Source organism: Trematomus bernacchii, unplaced genomic scaffold (genome assembly GCF_902827165.1).
Source record: "Trematomus bernacchii unplaced genomic scaffold, fTreBer1.1, whole genome shotgun sequence".
NCBI lineage: Eukaryota > Metazoa > Chordata > Actinopteri > Perciformes > Nototheniidae > Trematomus > Trematomus bernacchii.
This window is the reverse complement of record NW_022987869.1, coordinates 1,244,084-1,265,861: the sequence shown is the minus strand read 5'-3', so window position 1 is coordinate 1,265,861 and position 21,778 is coordinate 1,244,084. Positions and strand designations below refer to the sequence as shown.

The 21,778-nt window shown below is 45.8% G+C and overlaps 1 protein-coding gene across 1 annotated transcript; it reads left to right on the top strand.

Annotated features, from left to right (window-relative positions):
• The first annotated feature begins 755 nt into the window (after window positions 1-755).
• Window positions 756-19,970, top strand: tspan4b (tetraspanin 4b). The gene is made up of 8 exons (XM_034113780.1): window positions 756-1,056; window positions 3,396-3,465; window positions 4,735-4,926; window positions 5,304-5,378; window positions 8,870-8,965; window positions 9,435-9,548; window positions 18,338-18,421; window positions 18,926-19,970. The coding sequence occupies exons 2-8, from the start codon at window positions 3,397-3,399 to the stop codon at window positions 18,992-18,994; spliced, it is 699 nt and encodes a 232-aa protein (XP_033969671.1). The 5' UTR covers window positions 756-1,056; window position 3,396; the 3' UTR covers window positions 18,995-19,970.
• Window positions 19,971-21,778: the final 1,808 nt, after the last annotated feature.

Below are 21,778 nucleotides of genomic sequence, written 5' to 3'. Positions count from 1 at the left end.
AAGAAAAATGGCAACCGCAAATCCACGTTTGGCTGCCTGGACTCAGTATAGTCAGTTGCACATCACCTCCATACCATAACTAAACTTGCATCTAAAATTGCAAATCTGAGATGTAGGCTCCTGTAAATGTGTTAGAACTAGAACCATCTTCTTTTTACCGAGATTCTTTGTGTGCTTTGGTAGGTGGAGTGATACAGCTCTGTATGTCTGTGCCTCCTCCAACTGAAATCCCTACCATTCTAGTCAGATGGACCAAACAGTAAATACTACGGTGTAAAAATGTTACATAACAACATGTTATATAACTTAATAACCGTTTTGAAAACACTTAAGCTGCAACTGACCAATGAGATGGCTGCCATTCTGAGATGTATACATTATTTTACAACCATCTAAAAAGGAACAAATGCTCTAATGTATGCAAGTTGATATTCATTCACAATATACAGCAGTGGCTAGTTTGACAAATGTAAATCTCTAAATACAACCCTTTGCTTTAGAAATGGTCACCAGTATTGTGAAGTATTTGTAACATTTGTTCAGAGAGGAAGTGTGTGTGCAGCTGTGTCAGTGAGCCTGTAAAGAAGAGAGCATCACAGAGGACAGAGGAAGCGGGACATAGAGTCCTATTTCCTGAACATAGAGGAAAAGAATTGGCTAAGTTAGACAAGCTGAGGTTTAGAGGCTGGAGATGGAGGAGGTACCAAGAGCAGAAACAGGAAGGGGAGGAACACAAAGGGGGGGCGGGCAGCGACACACACATCTGGAAATAATGAAGGTGGAAGAGAGGGAAAGACAGGGCAGAGACGCAGATCTGTTCACAAAATAGACTTTTTCAGACAGAAAAATGATTTAAAGTTGTGTAGAAGACTTTTCATCGGGAAAAGCTGGAGATCACAACCTGCCAGTTAAGAACAATCCAGAGGAAGAGAAGAAGGAAACCCTCGCTGGTTCACAGACACATGCAGAGGAGAGAGGAAAAGAGAAGGAGTTACAGACCAAACCAGGAGGAGTGAGACACAGACAGGATTGTAAAGTATTAAGACTCATCTTCAGGTAAAGTCATTTTGATTGACATTTGTAAATATTTGTAGATTTCACATTAGGCTGCCAAATCTACACACACAGTATAATAATGCATGAGTACAAATTAAGCGTTTCTGACAGGTCTGATTCCCACTGGAAACAGACCAGCCTGTTCAATCAACATCCGTTAGGTTGGTGACAGTTGCACAATATGAGAATAAAGCAAACAAATATATATATATGTAAGTAAAAAGTCTGAGGCACAGGAACCAGAAAGGACGTCCTCCACAGCACAGACCTGTAGACTTTGTGAGCCTCACACACGGCCTGACTGCGGAGCGTGGTTCTCTGTGAGAGAGTGCTGCAGTCATGGGAAATGCCTTGCGCTGTATTATTAGGTCTGCTGAGGAGAGGAGGGAGCTTCCTTCCTGTTAGCAGTCTGACTTCCTGTTTGGGGTCAGTAGTGAGGGCCACTTAGTGACAAACTAATCAGATTTTCACTGTGAACATGGTCACATACCCACAAACACACAAACACATGAACACACATGCACATTCACAGTGTTTTAAATAAAGTTACTGAAGATTATTTTTTCAAAACTTGGTTAACAATACAGAAGCGAATACAAAGCCCTTGTAAATGTGGCGGCACGTGGGAGTGTTTGTTTGAAATCCTATTTAACCAAAAGCCAGACAACGCCACCTTGGGAATTGCACCCAAGGACATAATTATTCAAAGTACCAATGAGGCACTCGGGTTCGTAATACTGAGGGGCAGGAGACGTGGTTCCAATTCATCAAATGTTTTATTTGTATGTATTAAAATATCATTAAAAACACATTAAGAACAACATGCACACTGAAAATAAAGGGGACATCTTAATTCAGGGATGCTGAGGCTTACCAGTGGGTGGAGGTGACGAGGGGTGAGAGGGATATGCTGAGGCTTACCAGTGGGTGGAGGTGACGAGGGGTGAGAGGGATATGCTGAGGTTTACCAGTGGGTGGAGGTGACGAGGGGTGAGAGGGATCAAAGTCAATTAAGGCACCCGTGATCACTACTCACTCACACACACAAAGGAACACCAAAATCAGGGGGAGCACAGCACGACACACAAAAAAAAAGGGGGGGGGGGGGGGGGGGGGGGGGTGGACACCACCACCATCTCAGCAACTAAAGAGGGGCAAACAAAACACAATTACTGGGGTAAACAGTCAACACAAATGAATGCAGCAGAAAGCCTACACATCTTCCGGCGCAGACTGAAAGCTCATCTCTTTCGACTGACTGGCTTATCTAAAGCCAGTTGAGTAGCACTTGAAATGTTTTAGCTCTATGAAACCTAATGTACTTATATGATTCTGTTTTCTTCAAGTTTGTATCTTCCTGGTCGAATGCACTTATTGCACTGTAAGTCGCTTTGGATAAAAGCCTCAGCTAAATGAAATATAATGTAAAGTAATGTAATTTTACTTAACTTGAGTATTTCCATTTTATGCTACTCTGTACTTCTACTCCAGTACAAGTCAGAGGTAAATGGTGTACTTTTACTCCACTACATGTATGTAATACCTTTAGTTACTTCACAGATGTGGATGAATGATGTGAAATATAATCAAGTGTTAAATCAGACTGTAGTTCCACCTGGAGTAAATCCACTAGCTACCCTGCAGTATACAAAGTCATTCAAACTAGCTGCACCTTTACCAGCTTTGAGAACACTTTCATGATCAATCATTATAAAACATATCATATATATTATTCTGAAATGGACCAATCTGCACAATGACTACTTTTACTGTCGCTACTTTAAGTATATTTTGATGAGAATACTTTTCTACTTTTACTTGAGTAATATTTTGAATGCAGGACTTTTACTGTAACAGAGTATTCCTACACTCTGGTACTTCTACTTTTACTCAAGTACAAGATCTGAGTACTTGTTCTTCTGAAGAAGGTGAACACAAGTCAGAATCTCCACTTCTCACATCAACCTTAATTACCCAACAAGCTTGGCAGTAACTATTTGATATATCTTTATACAGTTCTGTCTTTATCAGGGTATTGGGTGTGAGACGTGTTTGAGGAGACTCAGAGGAGCCCCTTGTCATTTAGATGAACAGTTAACAGATCAATCCCAACACACATATCATCACACACCTCCATCATTCATGATTGGGTTAAAGAGCCTTTCAGAATTGTACCTTAACACAATGTTTATTGAACACCAACTCTCTCATTAGAAACACAATATAACCACACACAGTGTTGCTCATTCCTCATGATGTAACCCTGGTAACCTGAGAGCACAGCAGCAGGCTGTGGACATGTTGTTGTAACTCTGCTCTGTCTCTTGTGTCTCCTGCAGGATGTCAGTGTCTCGGAGCTGTTTGTGCTGCGTCAAGTATCTGATGTTTGTGTTTAACCTCATCTTCTGGGTCAGTATGTGCTCTGTCCACTGTGTCCTCTCTGTCCACTGTGTCCTCTCTGTCCTCTCTGTCCACTGTGTCCACTGTGTCCTCTCTGTCCACTGTGTCCTCTCTGTCCTCTCTGTCCACTGTGTCCACTGTGTCCTCTCTGTCCACTGTGTCCACTGTGTCCACTGTGTCCACTGTGTCCACTCTGTCCACTGTGTCCTCTCTGTCCACTGTGTCCTCTCTGTCCTCTCTGTCCACTGTGTCCTCTCTGTCCTCTCTGTCCACTGTGTCCACTGTGTCCACTGTGTCCTCTCTGTCCACTGTGTCCACTGTGTCCACTCTGTCCACTGTGTCCTCTCTGTCCACTGTGTCCTCTCTGTCCTCTCTGTCCACTGTGTCCACTGTGTCCTCTCTGTCCACTGTGTCCACTGTGTCCACTCTGTCCACTGTGTCCTCTCTGTCCACTGTGTCCTCTCTGTCCACTGTGTCCACTGTGTCCACTGTGCTCTGTCCACTGTGCTCTGTCCACTGTGTCCACTGTGTCCACTGTGTCCACTGTGCTCTGTCCACTGTGTCCACTGTGCTCTGTCCACTGTGTCCACTGTGCTCTGTCCACTGTGTCCACTGTGTCCACTGTGTCCACTGTGTCCACTGTGCTCTGTCCACTGTGTCCACTGTGCTCTGTCCACTGTGTCCACTGTGCTCTGTCCACTGTGTCCACTGTGTCCACTGTGTCCACTGTGTCCACTGTGCTCTGTCCACTGTGTCCACTGTGTCCACTGTGTCCACAGTGCTCTGTCCACTGTGTCCACTCTGTCCACTGTGTCCACTGTGTCCACTGTGCTCTGTCCACTGTGTCCACTGTGTCCACTGTGTCCACTGTGCTCTGTCCACTGTGTCCACTGTGCTCTGTCCACTGTGTCCACTGTGCTCTGTCCACTGTGTCCACTGTGTCCACTGTGTCCACTGTGTCCACTGTGCTCTGTCCACTGTGTCCACTGTGTCCACTGTGTCCACAGTGCTCTGTCCACTGTGTCCACTCTGTCCACTGTGTCCACTGTGTCCACTGTGCTCTGTCCACTGTGTCCACTGTGTCCACTGTGTCCACTGTGCTCTGTCCACTGTGTCCACTGTGTCCACTGTGTCCACAGTGCTCTGTCCACAGTGCTTCTGTTTAACACTGACTGTCACACACAGTCACAGTCACTCCATTATGTCACTCACAATGTGGGATATCCCAGGTTTGGAGCAATGCATTGTGGTTAATCTGCATTTCCATGTGTTGTGAAGCTTGGAGGCTGCGGGCTGTTTGGCATTGGAGTGTGGCTGTCCTTCACCCAGGCAGAGTTCTCCTCCCTCCCCCTCTCCTTCCCCTCCCTCTCTGCTGCCAACCTGCTGCTGGTCGCCGGCGGCATCACCATGGTGACGGGCTTCCTGGGATGTCTGGGGGCCCTGAAGGAGCAGCGCTGCCTGCTGTTCATGGTGAGGGGCCACAGGAGGGGGCCACAGGAGGGGGTGCAGGGAGATACTGAATGATATGTGATAAAGTGATCTCAATTCAATATCAGCAGTAGGGATAATCTGCAGCTCTAAAGCCTCCTCTCCTCTCCTCTCCTCTCCTCTCCTCTCCTCTCCTCTCCTCTCCTCCTCTCTACTCTCCTCTCCTCTCTGCTCCTCTCCTCTCTCCTCTCCTCCTCTCCTCTCTCCTCTCCTCTCCTCTCCTCTCCTCTCCTCTCCTCTCCTCTCCTCTCCTCTCTCCTCTCCTCTCTCCTCTCTCCTCTCTCCTCTCCCCTCTCCTCTCCCCTCTCCTCTCCCTCTCCTCTCCTCTCCTCTCCTCTCCTCTCCTCTCCTCTCTGCAGTTCTTTGTGATCCTCCTGCTCCTGGTCCTGACAGAGGTGACCCTGGCCTTGGTTATTCACATCTTCCACGACAAGGTAAGCTCCACTTTTACATTTAACACACAAATGCTGGTTTCAGACAGAGGGTGACAAGAGGTGCTGCAGCACATGTCACAGTAAAGACACTACATACTGATATACACCTGAACATCAGCAGGAGAGGACTCTTTAAAGTAGAGACACTACATACTGATATACACCTGAACATCAGCAGGAGAGGACTCTTTAAAGTAGAGACACTACTGATATACACCTGAACATCAGCAGGAGAGGACTCTTTAAAGTAGAGACACTACATACTGATATACACCTGAACATCAGCAGGAGAGGACTCTTTAAAGTAGAGACACTACATACTGATATACACCTGAACATCAGCAGGAGAGGACTCTTTAAAGTAGAGACACTACATACTGATATACACCTGAACATCAGCAGGAGAGGACTCTTTAAAGTAGAGACACTACATACTGATTTACACCTGAACATCAGCAGGAGAGGACTCTTTAAAGTAGAGACACTACATACTGATATACACCTGAACATCAGCAGGAGAGGACTCTTTAAAGTAGAGACACTACATACTGATATACACCTGAACATCAGCAGGAGAGGACTCTTTAAAGTAGAGACACTACATACTGATATACACCTGAACATCAGCAGGAGAGGACTCTTTAAAGTAGAGACACTACTGATATACACCTGAACATCAGCAGGAGAGGACTCTTTAAAGTAGAGACACTACATACTGATATACACCTGAACATCAGCAGGAGAGGACTCTTTAAAGTAGAGACACTACATACTGATATACACCTGAACATCAGCAGGAGAGGACTCTTTAAAGTAGAGACACTACATACTGATATACACCTGAACATCAGCAGGAGAGGACTCTTTAAAGTAGAGACACTACATACTGATTTACACCTGAACATCAGCAGGAGAGGACTCTTTAAAGTAGAGACACTACATACTGATATACACCTGAACATCAGCAGGAGAGGACTCTTTAAAGTAGAGACACTACATACTGATATACACCTGAACATCAGCAGGAGAGGACTCTTTAAAGTAGAGACACTACATACTAATATACACCTGAACATCAGCAGGAGAGGACTCTTTAAAGTAGAGACACTACATACTGATATACACCTGAACATCAGCAGGAGAGGACTCTTTAAAGTAGAGACACAACATACTGATATACACCTGAACATCAGCAGGAGAGGACTCTTTAAAGTAGAGACACTACATACTGATATACACCTGAACATCAGCAGGAGAGGACTCTTTAAAGTAGAGACACTACGTACTGATATACACCTGAACATCAGCAGGAGAGGACTCTTTAAAGTAGAGACACTACATACTGATATGCACCTGAACATCAGCAGGAGAGGACTCTTTAAAGTAGAGACACTACATACTGATATACACCTGAACATCAGCAGGAGAGGACTCTTTAAAGTAGAGACACTACATACTGATATACACCTGAACATCAGCAGGAGAGGACTCTTTAAAGTAGAGACACTACATACTGATATACACCTGAACATCAGCAGGAGAGGACTCTTTAAAGTAGAGACACTACATACTGATATACACCTGAACATCAGCAGGAGAGGACTCTTTAAAGTAGAGACACTACATACTGATATACACCTGAACATCAGCAGGAGAGGACTCTTTAAAGTAGAGACACTACATACTGATATACACCTGAACATCAGCAGGAGAGGACTCTTTAAAGTAGAGACACTACATACTGATATACACCTGAACATCAGCAGGAGAGGACTCTTTAAAGTAGAGACACTACATACTGATTTACACCTGAACATCAGCAGGAGAGGACTCTTTAAAGTAGAGACACTACATACTGATATACACCTGAACATCAGCAGGAGAGGACTCTTTAAAGTAGAGACACTACATACTGATTTACACCTGAACATCAGCAGGAGAGGACTCTTTAAAGTAGAGACACTACATACTGATATACACCTGAACATCAGCAGGAGAGGACTCTTTAAAGTAGAGACACTACATACTGATATACACCTGAACATCAGCAGGAGAGGACTCTTTAAAGTAGAGACACTACATACTGATTTACACCTGAACATCAGCAGGAGAGGACTCTTTAAAGTAGAGACACTACATACTGATATACACCTGAACATCAGCAGGAGAGGACTCTTTAAAGTAGAGACACTACATACTGATTTACACCTGAACATCAGCAGGAGAGGACTCTTTAAAGTAGAGACACTACATACTGATATACACCTGAACATCAGCAGGAGAGGACTCTTTAAAGTAGAGACACTACATACTGATATACACCTGAACATCAGCAGGAGAGGACTCTTTAAAGTAGAGACACTACATACTGATATACACCTGAACATCAGCAGGAGAGGACTCTTTAAAGTAGAGACACTATATACTGATATACACCTGAACATCAGCAGGAGAGGACTCTTTAAAGTAGAGACACAACATACTGATATACACCTGAACATCAGCAGGAGAGGACTCTTTAAAGTAGAGACACTACATACTGATTTACACCTGAACATCAGCAGGAGAGGACTCTTTAAAGTAGAGACACTACATACTGATATACACCTGAACATCAGCAGGAGAGGACTCTTTAAAGTAGAGACACTACATACTGATATACACCTGAACATCAGCAGGAGAGGACTCTTTAAAGTAGAGACACTACATACTGATATACACCTGAACATCAGCAGGAGAGGACTCTTTAAAGTAGAGACACTACATACTGATATACACCTGAACATCAGCAGGAGAGGACTCTTTAAAGTAGAGACACAACATACTGATATACACCTGAACATCAGCAGGAGAGGACTCTTTAAAGTAGAGACACTACATACTGATATACACCTGAACATCAGCAGGAGAGGACTCTTTAAAGTAGAGACACTACATACTGATATACACCTGAACATCAGCAGGAGAGGACTCTTTAAAGTAGAGACACTACATACTGATATACACCTGAACATCAGCAGGAGAGGACTCTTTAAAGTAGAGACACTACATACTGATATACACCTGAACATCAGCAGGAGAGGACTCTTTAAAGTAGAGACACTACATACTGATATACACCTGAACATCAGCAGGAGAGGACTCTTTAAAGTAGAGACACAACATACTGATATACACCTGAACATCAGCAGGAGAGGACTCTTTAAAGTAGAGACACTACATACTGATTTACACCTGAACATCAGCAGGAGAGGACTCTTTAAAGTAGAGACACTACATACTGATATACACCTGAACATCAGCAGGAGAGGACTCTTTAAAGTAGAGACACTACATACTGATTTACACCTGAACATCAGCAGGAGAGGACTCTTTAAAGTAGAGACACTAGATACACATTTTTTTCACGAGAAGTTTAGGGCCTCATTTTCTAGTATAGATCTTTTTAGATGAATAACTGTGTGTCTTTCTTTCTTCTCTCTTCTTGTAAGCTGGATTCCAAAGCACAAGATGAACTGAAAGAAGGTATGATGATTTATAAATCAGAGCCTGGACTGAAGAAATCCTGGGATAATGTCCAGAAAATGGTGAGTAAAGCAGACACTCATGACTTCTCATGTTGCGAGACTATAGGACAGGCTGCATACAACATTGACTGATGTCACTGGAGAATCTGTCACAGCGCCCAGCCTTAAGGGAGAACTATGCTTCTAACACAGTGCAGGAGTACATTTTAAAATAAGAGCAGGCGTCTGCCTTCAGCTCCTTTTCACTGCAAGCTCACTGTAGTGACTCTAGATGTATATAACATGTGTATTTAAACAATACATGTGTGAGGAAGCTCCCTTTGGTCACATTTCCACAGGCTGTCCGCTGTGATGTGGTGATCACAGCTCTGACTGTGTGTAGCCTGGACCTGCTGGATGTTTAACTTACCAGTGAAATAATTGGGATTGTAGAGAAGGGATGTCACCTGAGTACTGACAATATGTTAATATGAGCTATGTGGTTGAGAGGTATATTTTGATATTCTGACCCTACTCTCTCCTCTCGCAGTTCAAATGCTGTGGAGTCACCGACAAAACAGACTGGTATGATGTGCTAAATGGAACGCTGCCCACCTCCTGCTGCTCTGTGGGGATAGAGCAGTGTGTGGACGGGTGGACTGAGGTGGGTCTCTGCTCAGCTGCAGTTTATGGGGGGGGGGGTCTTACAGTAACTTCACTCACTTCTGTTTCCCCTGAATAACCTGTCCCTATAATTTGTGTCCACTTTAATTGTCTTCTCCATGATGGTATGTTTGTGTTTTTATCATGTTCTGTTGCTTTTACCTCTTAGAATATTTAAAGTGGACCTATCATGCTATATTTAAATGATATATTGTAGGGCCATACCTATATAAGGTATATTTATACATTTCTGTTTTCAAAATACCAAACAGATCATGCATTTTAGCCATGCCTCATTTCGCTCTATGTGCTGTTTGCTGTCTACGGGTCTGATTCTGCTGACCACGCCCCCCTGCAGGAGAGGGGAGACGTGCTCTGATCAGCTGCTGGGCTGTCAGAAGAGGGGGAGAAAAAGAGATCTCTGTGCTCCGTGTTTTATTATATAGAGTCGTTATTCATTTGTTTTAAAGCTCAATAAATAACAAAGAAGACCTTTGACCGGCACTTTTCTAATTTTGTCCGGAAGATTTAAACTTGAATGGACATCTTGTCCGGCGAAAGAAACTGAAACTCTGCCGTACGGTCCCCTCGTTCCTTGGAAGAGGCGGAGAGGTGGGTGTTTGTCATCTGCTGGTGGACTAACCGGAGAGAATTACAGTGCTTGCCTCGACGGGGAGGGATTGCATTGAGCAATCCCTCCCCGTCGAGGCAAGCGTTCAGGTTTGAACGTTTGATCTGAGGGATTTCTCTGCATGCAGCAGGCTGCATGCAGCAGGCTGCGTGCAGCTTCGCGACTTACAGTCGGAGCTACGGGTTGTTAACACGTCCTCCAGGAGCTGTGGCCCGGCTGTGCGCTGTGCAGAGCCTCGACGGACAGGTTTGTGTCAACTTGTTGTTGGTGATGGTTGTGTCCCCGCACCCTCTCCCAGCTAAGTTGTCCTGATTGCTGTCTTGTTTATTGTTTGGCTTAGACTTTCTGGTGACGACAGTGTTCCCGCTTCCTCTCCCATAAAGTTGCCCTTATTATGCTCTTTTGAAAGTTCTGCTTGTGGCGTTGTGCCCGAGCTATCATTAGCATTTTAGTTCCCAGCTTTAGCTGCGTCTCTCGTTCAATTTAGTATGGAAAGCCCAGGGTGCCATATTTTGCCCGTTTTTTGTTTAGGTGCAGAGAGTAAGGTAAGTACTGGCCATAGTTACTACTGTAACTACGGTCCTAGGCCATGTAAGCACTGGCCATGGTTACTACTGTAACTACTATGCGGGCTGTTCTATTCCTTAGAAACTAATGATCTGGTCTTAACATTTGTGTTTTGACTTGGTCTCGCTTGATTGTTAGCAGCAGCCGCTTGGCTAACACCTTGCATGTACTGTTAAGCTTCATTATTTAACTCAGCCGGTGAGGGCAGTGCTCTCGCTCCCGCTCCCGGTAACGTATGGTTTTGATTGCAGTAGCGCTATATTGTTGTATTTACTGCTCCTAGTACTAGACTCCTAGCACTATGTAGGAGCCAAAACGTTGATTTATTATTTTTATTATTTAATCATTTAATGTATGTAATGGAGTATAATTGTTTGGTGTAATTTGATTGGGATCCGCAGCCACGGTTGGGCGGAGCGGCTGATTGGTGCTGCGATTGCCTCAGCTGGTTAAAAGAGTCCTGCTGATTACACTCTGGGTGCTATTTTGGTTGTGAAGCCACACGGTTTTTTGACCGCTGCATTGCACTGCAGAGAAGATGTGATTTGTTTATTTAAGTGAAGAAAACTGTTTCAATATCGTCTGGTAAGATACCTTCATTTGTGTTTGAAGAGAACGAACATGGAAATAAATGTACCAAAAACGAACAATATATCTCTGAGTGATGTGTGAGCGCGTCGGCCAGGCGCTAAAACCAAAGAGCAGAAAAGAGCTTAAAGGTGGAAAGATGGCTCTTATAACTAGGATGGGTAGATGCGGAAAACAATCGTCACTGTGTGTGCTGTGTGCTCTGCATGTGTGGCCATTAAAGAGGATTTCATCCTCCCAATATTATATTATCTAGTGTGCAGCCGTTTGGCTGACACTTTTAAGCACCGGCCACGGTTACTTTTGTAGCTACGGTTCTAAGCCGTGTAAGTACTGGCCATAGTTACTACTGTAACTGCGGTTATATGCTGTGTAAGTACTGGTCATATTTTACTACTGTAACTACGGTTCTATGCCGTGTAAGCACTGGCCATAGTTACTACTGTAACCACGGCTCTGTGCTGTTCTCTTCTTTGGAAGCTAGTTATCTGGTCTTAAACATTTGTGTTATTTATTTGACTTGATCTCGCTTGATTGTTAGCAGCAGCCGCTTGGCTAACAGCTTGCATGTACTGTTAAGCTTCATTATTTAACTCAGCTGGTGAAGGCAGTGCTCTCGCTCCCGCTCCCGGTAACGTATTGTTTTGATTGTTAGCAGCAGCCGCTTGGCTAACACAGGGCTGCCAACATTTGAGTTCAGCTTGGAGTGAGATCTTTTTTTTTTGGTGAACCGAAAAAAGAAACGTCCATGTGTACAGTGTTACAAATGTATTGAACAAGTACAAACTAGGGTTTCCCATTATTGTACCGGGCGCTACAGTGGAGTACGCACATACACAGTGTACCCGCGACTCTTACAATGAAGGCTCGATAATCAGCTCACAGCATATAAAATGGCATATAGGTGTAAGCAGAGGTAAAGTGCTATTTTATAAGTGGGGGTGGTCCTCACCTCCTCTAGGGGGGTCCGGGGGCATGCTCATATTTTTTTAAATATTGAAGTTAAATGAATCAATCTGGTGCATTTTGAGAGCAAAATGAATTTAAGGATACATCTCTCAACACCCATATGAAACAGAACTTTAAACAGATTTTCTTTTTCTTTATGGATATTTTACAAATCACTCACCTTTTAAACTGTATTCTTGTTTTACTGTCATATAGTATTTCATAACTGTTTTTCATTTATTCTCATAAATGGTGACCAAACCGTTTGAGACCCACTGAGATAACTAGACTAAAGTTAACTAAACACTAATCTAAACACTCAAGAGTCCCTTACCTCACTGAGCTGTAGTTATATCTCTCAGTCTGACAGGACAGAGCTCTCCCTCTCCTTGTTTTAGAAACAGCTTCTAATATCTGTTAGCGCAGCTAGCTAACCAGATGCTAACAACAACAATGCAAATAGTGAGTTTGGTAGAAATATACTGTATAATAGTAAAGTTATTTAAGATGATGCCATATTTGAAGATTTTACATTATAAATATTCCCCAAAATTATTCAAAAGCATATTCTTCCAAACTCCTTGCTGTAGTATGACACACAGGAGACTATTGATGTGTGTGGTGAGTTTGGTAGTAATAAGCTGTATAATAGTGAATATTATTGTATTCTCTTTTTTCGGAGTTGCACTTTGCAGACGGTCCCTGAGCACTCGTTTCTTCTCCGGCTGCGGATAGAGACCAATGTAATGTGTCCAGCTCGGAGGACGGCGCATATTGTTTTTTTTTTTATCAAAATGTGATTGTAGTTCTTTGTCAACCTTACCACGGTACTTAGGAGACGTCATTTGTGTCTGAATAACGTTTTGTTCATGAGTTATTGATCCGTGAAATCAGAATCTCCCAATATCGTTCCAACTTTACTGAACTAAGCCAGAAGACTGTCTCATTTCGTAGACGGCTCGGTTTGCTGTTCCTTCACTTTATTTTTATATACATTTATTTTGTACGAAAACTTAGCGTGAGGAAAGGCAAGTGTGGCGTGAGTGCGTAAGATATGGGTTAATTGCGTGACTCTCACGCTCAATGCGTGAGTGTTGGCAGCTCTGGCTAACATCTTGCATGTTTTGTTAAAGCTTCTTTATTTAACTCATCCAGTGAAGGCAGTGTTTTTCGCCCCCGCTCCTGGTAGATGTGCTGCTTGATTCTTAGCAGCAGCCGCCTGGCTAAGCTGCCCCGTTAAGCTTCTTTATTTAATCCAGCTAGGTGAAGGCAGTGCTCTTGCTCCCGCTCCCTCTGCTAGTAACGTGGGTGTAGGTCATTCACATCCCTCTCTGTGTTCGGCGAGTAGGAGCATTACTCTACTCTTTCCGTTCAGCAAGTAGCCGGTGAAGGCTGTGTTCTCGCACCCGCTCCCGGGTACGCTGCACCTGGCATTCGTTATGAACTCATCCAGTGAAGGCAGTGTTTTTCGCCCCCGCTCCTGGTATACGTGTTGCTTGATTCTAGCAGCAGCCGCCCGGCTAAGCTGTCCTGTTAAACTTCTTTATTTAATCCAGCTAGGTGAAGGCAGTGCTCTCGCTCCCGCTCCCTCTGCCGGTAACGTGGGTGTAGTTACATCCCTCTTTGTGTTCGGCCAGTAGGAGCATAGCTCTACTCTTTCCGTTCAGCAGGTAGCTGGGGAAGGCTGTGTTCTCGCACCCGCTCCCGGCTACGCTGCATCCGGCTACCTACATAATGGCTCATTCATGTAGCGCCTGTATGGCTTCTCTTGAGCCCGAGGACGGCCATGACCGCTGCCCTCCTCTGCTTTGGCCTTGAGCATTTGAGGGAGGGTCTCACGCAAAGCGCCTGCATGAGCCGTAGCTTCATGCCTCGGGCGCTCAGAGTGGCTAGAGTCGCAGAGGTTGCACCTCTCCTCGTCACAACTTCCTCCAGCTCAGTCTGGCCGTTCCCGGCGACTTGATGGAGTGATGGCTATGGGTTCACCCCCCAGGTAGAGGACTAGAAACAGGCTGTCCTCTAAGGTGGATCGGTTAGCTGCCGTCATGGAGCAGCTGTTCCTCCTTCAGAGGAGTACCTGAGGGAGCTCCATGCATGCTGGAGAGACACCAGGGCCCTCTCCCACTCTGCTGCCATGCAGGATCTGGCGAGGGTGGGGCTGGGTCGCTTGCCATCCATTGTGCCTGCCATCGCCTCCCCGATTCTGGCTCCTGATGCCAGGTGCCCTCGGCCTCAGTGCAGGGTCACAAACGAGCTGCTCTGTAAGGCCTACGACACAGCGGCACGGGAACTCCCTCTCCCATCTGATGCTGGCTGTCTCTACCTCTCTGCAGCAGGCTCCGGCTGAGCCTTCTTTGCTGGGCCTCAGTGATGCATCACTGTAAGCCTTTGCCCTAATGTCTAGGGAATTGGGACGAGTTTTGCCCTTATTGGTGCAGACTCGCCACCAGGTTTGGCCTGCTCAGTCACCACTGTCGGAGACATGTCCTCCGTAGTGTGCCAGTCGAGCCAGGGGAGCTGTTTGGGGCAGCTGCCCTGTAGGCACTGGAGCGTGCTGCCCAAGCTAGGCAGACCAGGCAGCAGCTCTCGGGTCTTCATAGGCCTGTGCCCACTCCCAGCAGGCCCAGGGGCCCCTCCGGCAGCCGCACTCAGCTACCAGCTTACAGTGGTGGTCTGCGCAGGTCCCAGCGGCCCACTCATCCGCCTCCCGGGGGCTTTCGTGCCCCCGGCCGCCGGCCTTCTAGGCAGCCTCGTGCCTCAGAGCCTTCCCGGCGCCCCCCAGGGGCTCCGGAGGCCGGGGGGTTAGGCCCCGAGACTCTCGGGGCCGGTCGTCGGCTGCTTTCCCAACAGCAGCTCAGTTACTGGGCTGTCTGTACTTCCGGCCCTTGGGTGGTTTTCACCTTAACCCAGGGGTACGAACCGCAGTTCCGGCCCCTAGCCTTCGGCCGGGCCAAAATGACAGTCGTCAGCGATCCGGCAGAGGCCCTAGCTCTGGCCCAAGAGTTGTCCGTCCTTCTGGCCAAGGACGCAATCGAGCCAGTAGACCCTCTGCTTAGCCCAGGGGGTTCTACTCAGCGTACTTTCTCGTGAGCAAGAAAGTCGGCGGATTTCGCCTGATCTTAAACCTCAGAGGAATCAACAGATTCCTGAAGGTGCTGCCATTCCATATGCTGACTACAGCAGATGCACAGGGGGAGTGGTTCGCAACCGTGGACTTGAGGGATGCCTACTTCCAAGTGGGCCGGGCAAGATGGTGCCTTATATTCAGTTCCTCCGGCCCTTGGGCAGACTGACAGCTGCCTCGGCCGTTGGGCCCTTAGGCACGCTGTCGTTGCGCCCCATGCAGATGTGGCTGAACAGCCTTCACTTGGACGCCAAGTGGCACAGGCACAGGAAAGTCAGGGTGTTGCAGCGTTGCCTCCACTCTCTGTCACGCTGGAGGGGCAGGGCCTATCTCCTGATGGGCGTGCCCATGGGCGCCATCCCATCCCGCCAGGAGACCGTCACCATAGGTGCATGTCTATCAGGGTGGGGTGCAATGCGGCAGGGCAGGACTGTTCAGGGTCAGTGGTCTGCCCAGGAGGGTGCACGCCATGTCAACGTGCTAGAGCTTCGGGCTGTGCAGCTTGCACTCACGCACTTTCTACCCCAACTGGGGGGCAAGCATGTGCTTGTTCCTTGGGACAGCATGTACACTGTTGCCCAGACAGCAGTCCCTTCTAGATAGTGGACGTTCTCACTCCACTCAGAGTTTATGTGGCTGCTATTTGTGCCCGACATGTTCGGGTCGACGGCGCCACGGCGGGGTGCCTCAGGTCGGTGTCCCTCTTCCTGAAGAGGGGCTTTACGGCAGCGTCCCCCTAGCACCCCGAGGGCTCCGGCTTGGGACCTGCCCCTGCTGCCGGATGCCCTATCATCTCCTCCCTTCGAGCCCCTGTCCCAGATGGGGCTTAGGTGGCTGCCCACGAAGGCAGCATTTCTGCTTGCCATAGCCTCAGGGAAGCGAGTTGGGGAGTTGCATGTCCTCTCCATAAACGATACATGCCCGAGGTGGGACTCTCAGGTGTTGCCCTTTGGGCAAATGTGGCATCCACATGTGTGCTTCCACAAACCCACTTCAATCAGCCTGCCCAGCTGGCACGCTTTGACATTCAGGAGAACGGCACGTCGAAGTTGCTTTGCCCTGTGGGTGCCCAAAGGGCGTATATCGAGGCTACTGCCTGTATACGGCAGTCGGAGCAGCTCTTGATTTTGCCATGGCGGCACTAAAGGAGGTTGTGCCCTCTAACCAGCGGCTGCCCCACTGGGTTGTCGATACCATCCCACATGCCTACGGGGCCAGTGGCCACCCCCCTGCCATCAGGGCTGAGACGCCACTCTACAAGGAGCATCTCAACATCTTGGGCTTCCCTGAGAGTGGTGCCCTTGGAGACCATCTGCGCCGCGGCGTCGTGGGCGTCTTCTGGCACATTCTCCACTTTTTATCGGGTTAATGTCGCCACTCCCCATTCTTTGGCCGTGGTCCTTTGGCCGAGCTCCGCTGCTTCCAGTAAGGGCTTGGATTCTTCATGACATGGTTGGTATAGGTCATCCAGTGCTAAAGCACCGCCTCTGGCGGTCAGTAGGGACGAAATAGAACGATAGTTACGGCTGTAACTACGGTTCTATGAGTCCCGGATGACCGCCAGAGTTTCCTGTCACTCAGAATTCTTGTGTGCTCGCGAGAAGATTCTGGGAGCCGATCTGCTAATGACGCCGGCCTATGTAGCCGTCGTCACGTGGGTCACAGGTGACTTTGTTGTTATTAGGTACTCGAACTGCGCATGCGTGCGATGGATATATCCAGTGCTAAAGCACCGCCTCTGGCGGTCATCCGGGACTCATAGAACCGTAGTTACAGCCGTAATTATCGATTCAAATGAAACACTGGTAGTGGTTGGTTTAAGAGTATGATGCTGTAGTAATGATGTATTCTGTCATATGAGCATCAGCAGCTCAGAGTGGCTCCTTAACCATTTATGACGCTTAGGTTCTTATTTCTATCTTAATGTGTACACAAATAAAACACAATACGATTTTGTTTCGTAAAAATCTTCCAAATGTTCTGTATGAACTCTTCAAAGTTAAATGTTCAACAAAACACAGAACCAGCAGATAAGCAGCAAGGACAAAGGGACAGAGACAAAGTGGCTCATGCACATTTAAAATGTTTTGCCCCTACAGCCATGATGTTGATTTTGGCTTTACAGAAGTGCAGGTTGATTATTTTTTTTAAAACACAAAACTTCTCAATATGATCCTTGCATTCTTCATGAGGGAACATTTCAGACACCGTCACGCATCTGGAAGAAATCCACATTCAGTTTGAGACAACCAGAAAGAGGAAATGTGTTGTACGCTGCAGGACAGAGGAGCGGTGTGTTTGTTACTCTTATTATGACTCTATATTCCATCATTGACCCCACCGTTACAAGCAGTTCAAAGCAGTTTCCTATACTTTGTGTCTGTGTTCATAGTTTTGGCTGTTGTTTGGTTTTGATAGGATTGTTCTCATTGACAAATTGCCGGGATAATGACTCATCCGAGAACACGAGCAGTCACAACTCCAGGTTATTTTAAGAAGGTCAACGTTGAGGCACCAACTTTTTACTGTTGATCGTGTATGTTTTATCTTCCAAAGGAGTTAAGCATTGTTGCTGTGTTTACAGAAGTTACAGCTGTACCACGTCCAACACAGTCTACAATGTTTGGTTAAAGGAATGAAGGCCAGAGAATAGTTGTTATACTTATCTGAACTTCTTATCTCTGTACTTCAGCGTCTGAGGCGGTCTACCCCAGTGTGTTTTCTGTCATTTTGTATGTGTCTGTTATGGAACTCTATGAGCATTACTATCTGTGCTCTCCATGTACAGCTACCGGACTGTCAAACACATAGAGTCTCACAGTGAGGTTTTATGATTTTTAAGATTAGTTGTAATTATTATTTTTAATTTGTCTCTATACCTCTTCTTTATTAATCTTATTATATTTCTTGTGTTTCCGGTCTCTCGTTGCAGCCGTGCTACCAGAAGGCCCGGCAGTGGCTGCTGGATAACATTCCCTCCGTCCTGGTGTTTGGAGTGTGTATCGGTGTTGTGCAGGTACTTATAATGAGTACACATGTTTATTCTTGATCTCTATATCTATGCTAAAGAAATGGGAAATACTCCAGTCACAGCACAGCTCAGATTCTGCAGAGTTTGCTTTGTTAATAAATAAATAGCAACATTACACATTGCCACGTTTTGAAGGAAGATTTTGTTACATGTTTAACATCATTTAAATATGGCAAACTATACAATGTAGAATGTGTCGGTGAAGACCCATAAACCTGTGTGAGCTCTTTTCCCCTCCACATCTTTAAAGACTCAGAGCTGGAAAAGACCCCCAAATCCTCTTCATTCCAGGGTTAAACAAAAATTGTAGATTTTATTTACAGGAAACTGATTCTCAAAACAGAAAAATGCAGAACGGCAGTAGCCTGTGATTTGGCTTCACTTTATCCCACTGTCATGTTGTTAGAGTTGCCGTGGGGACAACACGTCTTGTCTGTTAGTGACCTCAGTGAACGGGATCTATAACAGGTTTGAACTCTCCTCTCTCAGATCCTGGCCCTGGTGTTCTCCATGCTGATGTACTGTCAGATCCTGTGCGCTGAGAAACATTTGGACTGAGTGCAGAGGGGAAGACTGATCACAAACACCGCCAGCCTGATTCGAGGTGTCCACCCCCGCCTCAGGACTGTGTGGGTCACAGCAGACATGGCTGCATCTCAAACGCCCCAGAGCATCGGCTTGAACATTCCCAATTTCAACAAAAAACGACTGAACGATGGCAGTAACAGACTGAAGAGTTGTTGTTGTACCAGCTTTATAAATATGGTTTCATTTTAGATCCATCAGCCTCCAGACAAAATCTGCAATAACCATAATGCATTGCAACTGCAGAGGAACCGGGGGGAAACACTGGCTCTAAGATCCTCTTCAAATTCAAGAAAAATAATCTGTGTCTGTATTTTACAATATTTGGTTTCCAGAGTTGCTTCTTTTAGATTGTTGTCATGAACAGGAAATAATAGTGTGACACTTAAAAGGTCATAAAACAGCAGTATGCCTGCTAGAAAGGCTTTGGGAGGAGGAGAATAAGAACAAAATCAAATAAAACATTTTTACGTAGCACTTAGTTCACTTTGCTAATAATTCATGCCTTGAATATTAAACCTTAACCATATAAGCACTTTGATCATGTAGTGTAGTTTAGCCATTTTAAAGTTTTACATTTATTTGGTATCTAATGATTACAGCAAAACATATTATTAATACTTTTACATGTGTTTTAGCAAAACAGTAAGATATTATGCCTTTTATAATCTTGAGAGTTTTTGAATCTTATGGTAATCTTCTCTACTGTTTTTAAAGATTTTTTTGCATTTCCATTGAACTAACAGTGTGACCTGTTGTGAGTGCTCGGTCTCTTGATGATCTGCAAACAATCCAAATGAAACCTGAGGCGTAGATTTGACCGAGCTGAATCCATTCGTGTGGATGTTCCCGACTTAAATAAACGTAACACAAAAAGTATGGAAATCTGTGTTGGGTAGATTATTTCTTTGTTGTAACAATGCTTCTTGACAGTAAATCTTATAACGTTGCAAAGCCTGTTTATTTACCATGGTGCCACATTTATGAGGAACATTTGTGGGATGAGCAGCAGAGCTGAGTATGTGGGTTGAAAAATGTGACAAATCTCCTCTGCCTCTCTTGACTCTTGTTTGGTGTTGTTTGGTGGATTGGATGATTGAAGTCTGATGAATCAAGACATATTGGCAACAATTTATTTATGAACAATGTATTCATTTAACCAGGAGCCTCAGTAGCGTGTGGAAGAACCAAACACAGCCACAACAGCCTCTCCTCCTCATGCTGGTCACCAGCCTGCTCACACTGCTGTGGGATGGCATCCCATTCTTCAACCAGCATTTGTCTCAAGTGAGCCAATAGGTGCGTTCACACCGGAGTACTTTGGTGTACTTTTCCCACAATAGTTCATCAGAACTACGATATATTTGCGTTCACACCAAAAAGCCCCAGGAACTAAAGTAGCTCAAATTAGTTCGTCCGACCCGCTTTTCAGTCCCTGCTAGAGAGCAGGGACTGTCGTGGGAGAAAGTAGTTTGTGGCTGTGCGGAATGCAAACCACGCCCGTTTGACTCTGAATTTTTTGTTGTAAGCGGCCATTGTATTTGCTCGCTTTGGGCAGCGCACCCAAAGAGATTACTTTTGTGAAAGCAGTTATTATAGCAACAATAAATAAATCAATTGGAGCGGTGGAGTGATGAGGATGTGTCTGCGCTTCTGGCGATTTACTCGGAGGACGCATTCAGAAGCTTCTACTGAATGCAGTTTCCGTGGCTCAGCAAAGTTAGCAGACCTGGCAAAGTCATGTCGGGACGACTACGAAGGTAAAATAAAATACATGCACTGCACTGTTTTAATCTGCACAATACTGGTCTTAGATGTACTTTTATTTGCTCAGTAGATCGAGCTAGCCATGCTAGAACTTGCTATAATAGGTCCAAGCTGGCTAACAACATCTAGCTAGCTAGCTATTCTCAGCCGTCCCCGCTATGAACACGTTTTGACTTGTGAATAAGTGTGCAATGTTCTGTAATTTGCTTCACTAACTCATGGCACTAATCGTGTGTTTCAGGCGAGGTGTTTCTCTCAGGATTAGAAACTAGTTTTCCCCTCCGGGATAAAACGATAATATAACGTTAGCAATTAGCATGCTAGCTGGACATAATGCTACCTAGTTGCTATAATTCGCGTCGGGCTCCTGATCAGCCTGTCGGTGTTCTTTTCCCCATAATGACCGCGTCGCTGCACATTATCCCTTACTTCAGTCAGACAACTCATGTGTTTCTTGACATGTTTATTAAGCAGCATATAGTTTGAGTTTGGCGTCTAGGCTCGGGCCTCATCACTCAACATATGTATATCTGCCCCCCCGAGCCTACAGGCGGATGCTGGGGTGGAAGCTGGGGTGGTGGTCGGGCAGGCGAGCAGCAGCAACATGAACGCAGCAGCAGCAAGTGAACGCAGCAGCAGGAACATTTTCATAGGCATTGCAAAAGAAGTGCAATGTGCAGAACATTGCATAACAAAAAAGTCACATTTATTTCCCCCTCCCTCTTTAACAGACACACACGCTCAATGAGCGACACAACAGATAAACGCACTTACTCAGGTAACCTGGCTCTCCATGGCTGCTGTCCGTGGAGCTGATTTTGTGTGCGTAAACAGCTGCAATAAAGCAACTACACTGACACATGAAGCTAAATACAGGCCAGCAGGGCCCAGAAAGCAACAGAGCCACATCAGAAACTACACACACGGCTAACATACAGTTCAGTAAAGAGCAACGCCACAGTAAAGGAGGTATGTATTTCACTCCAACTG

What these genes read in the sequence shown, in the direction of transcription:
- tspan4b (XM_034113780.1), top strand. Translation starts at nt 3,397, where the DNA reads ATGTCAGTGTCTCGGAGCTGTTTGTGCTGCGTCAAGTATCTGATGTTT. An exon ending in AGCGCTGCCTGCTGTTCATG is followed by an intron (nt 4,927 to 5,303) that starts GTGAGGGGCCAC and finishes TCCTCTCTGCAG; the next exon opens with TTCTTTGTGATCCTCCTGCT. An exon ending in GGGATAATGTCCAGAAAATG is followed by an intron (nt 8,966 to 9,434) that starts GTGAGTAAAGCA and finishes CTCCTCTCGCAG; the next exon opens with TTCAAATGCTGTGGAGTCAC.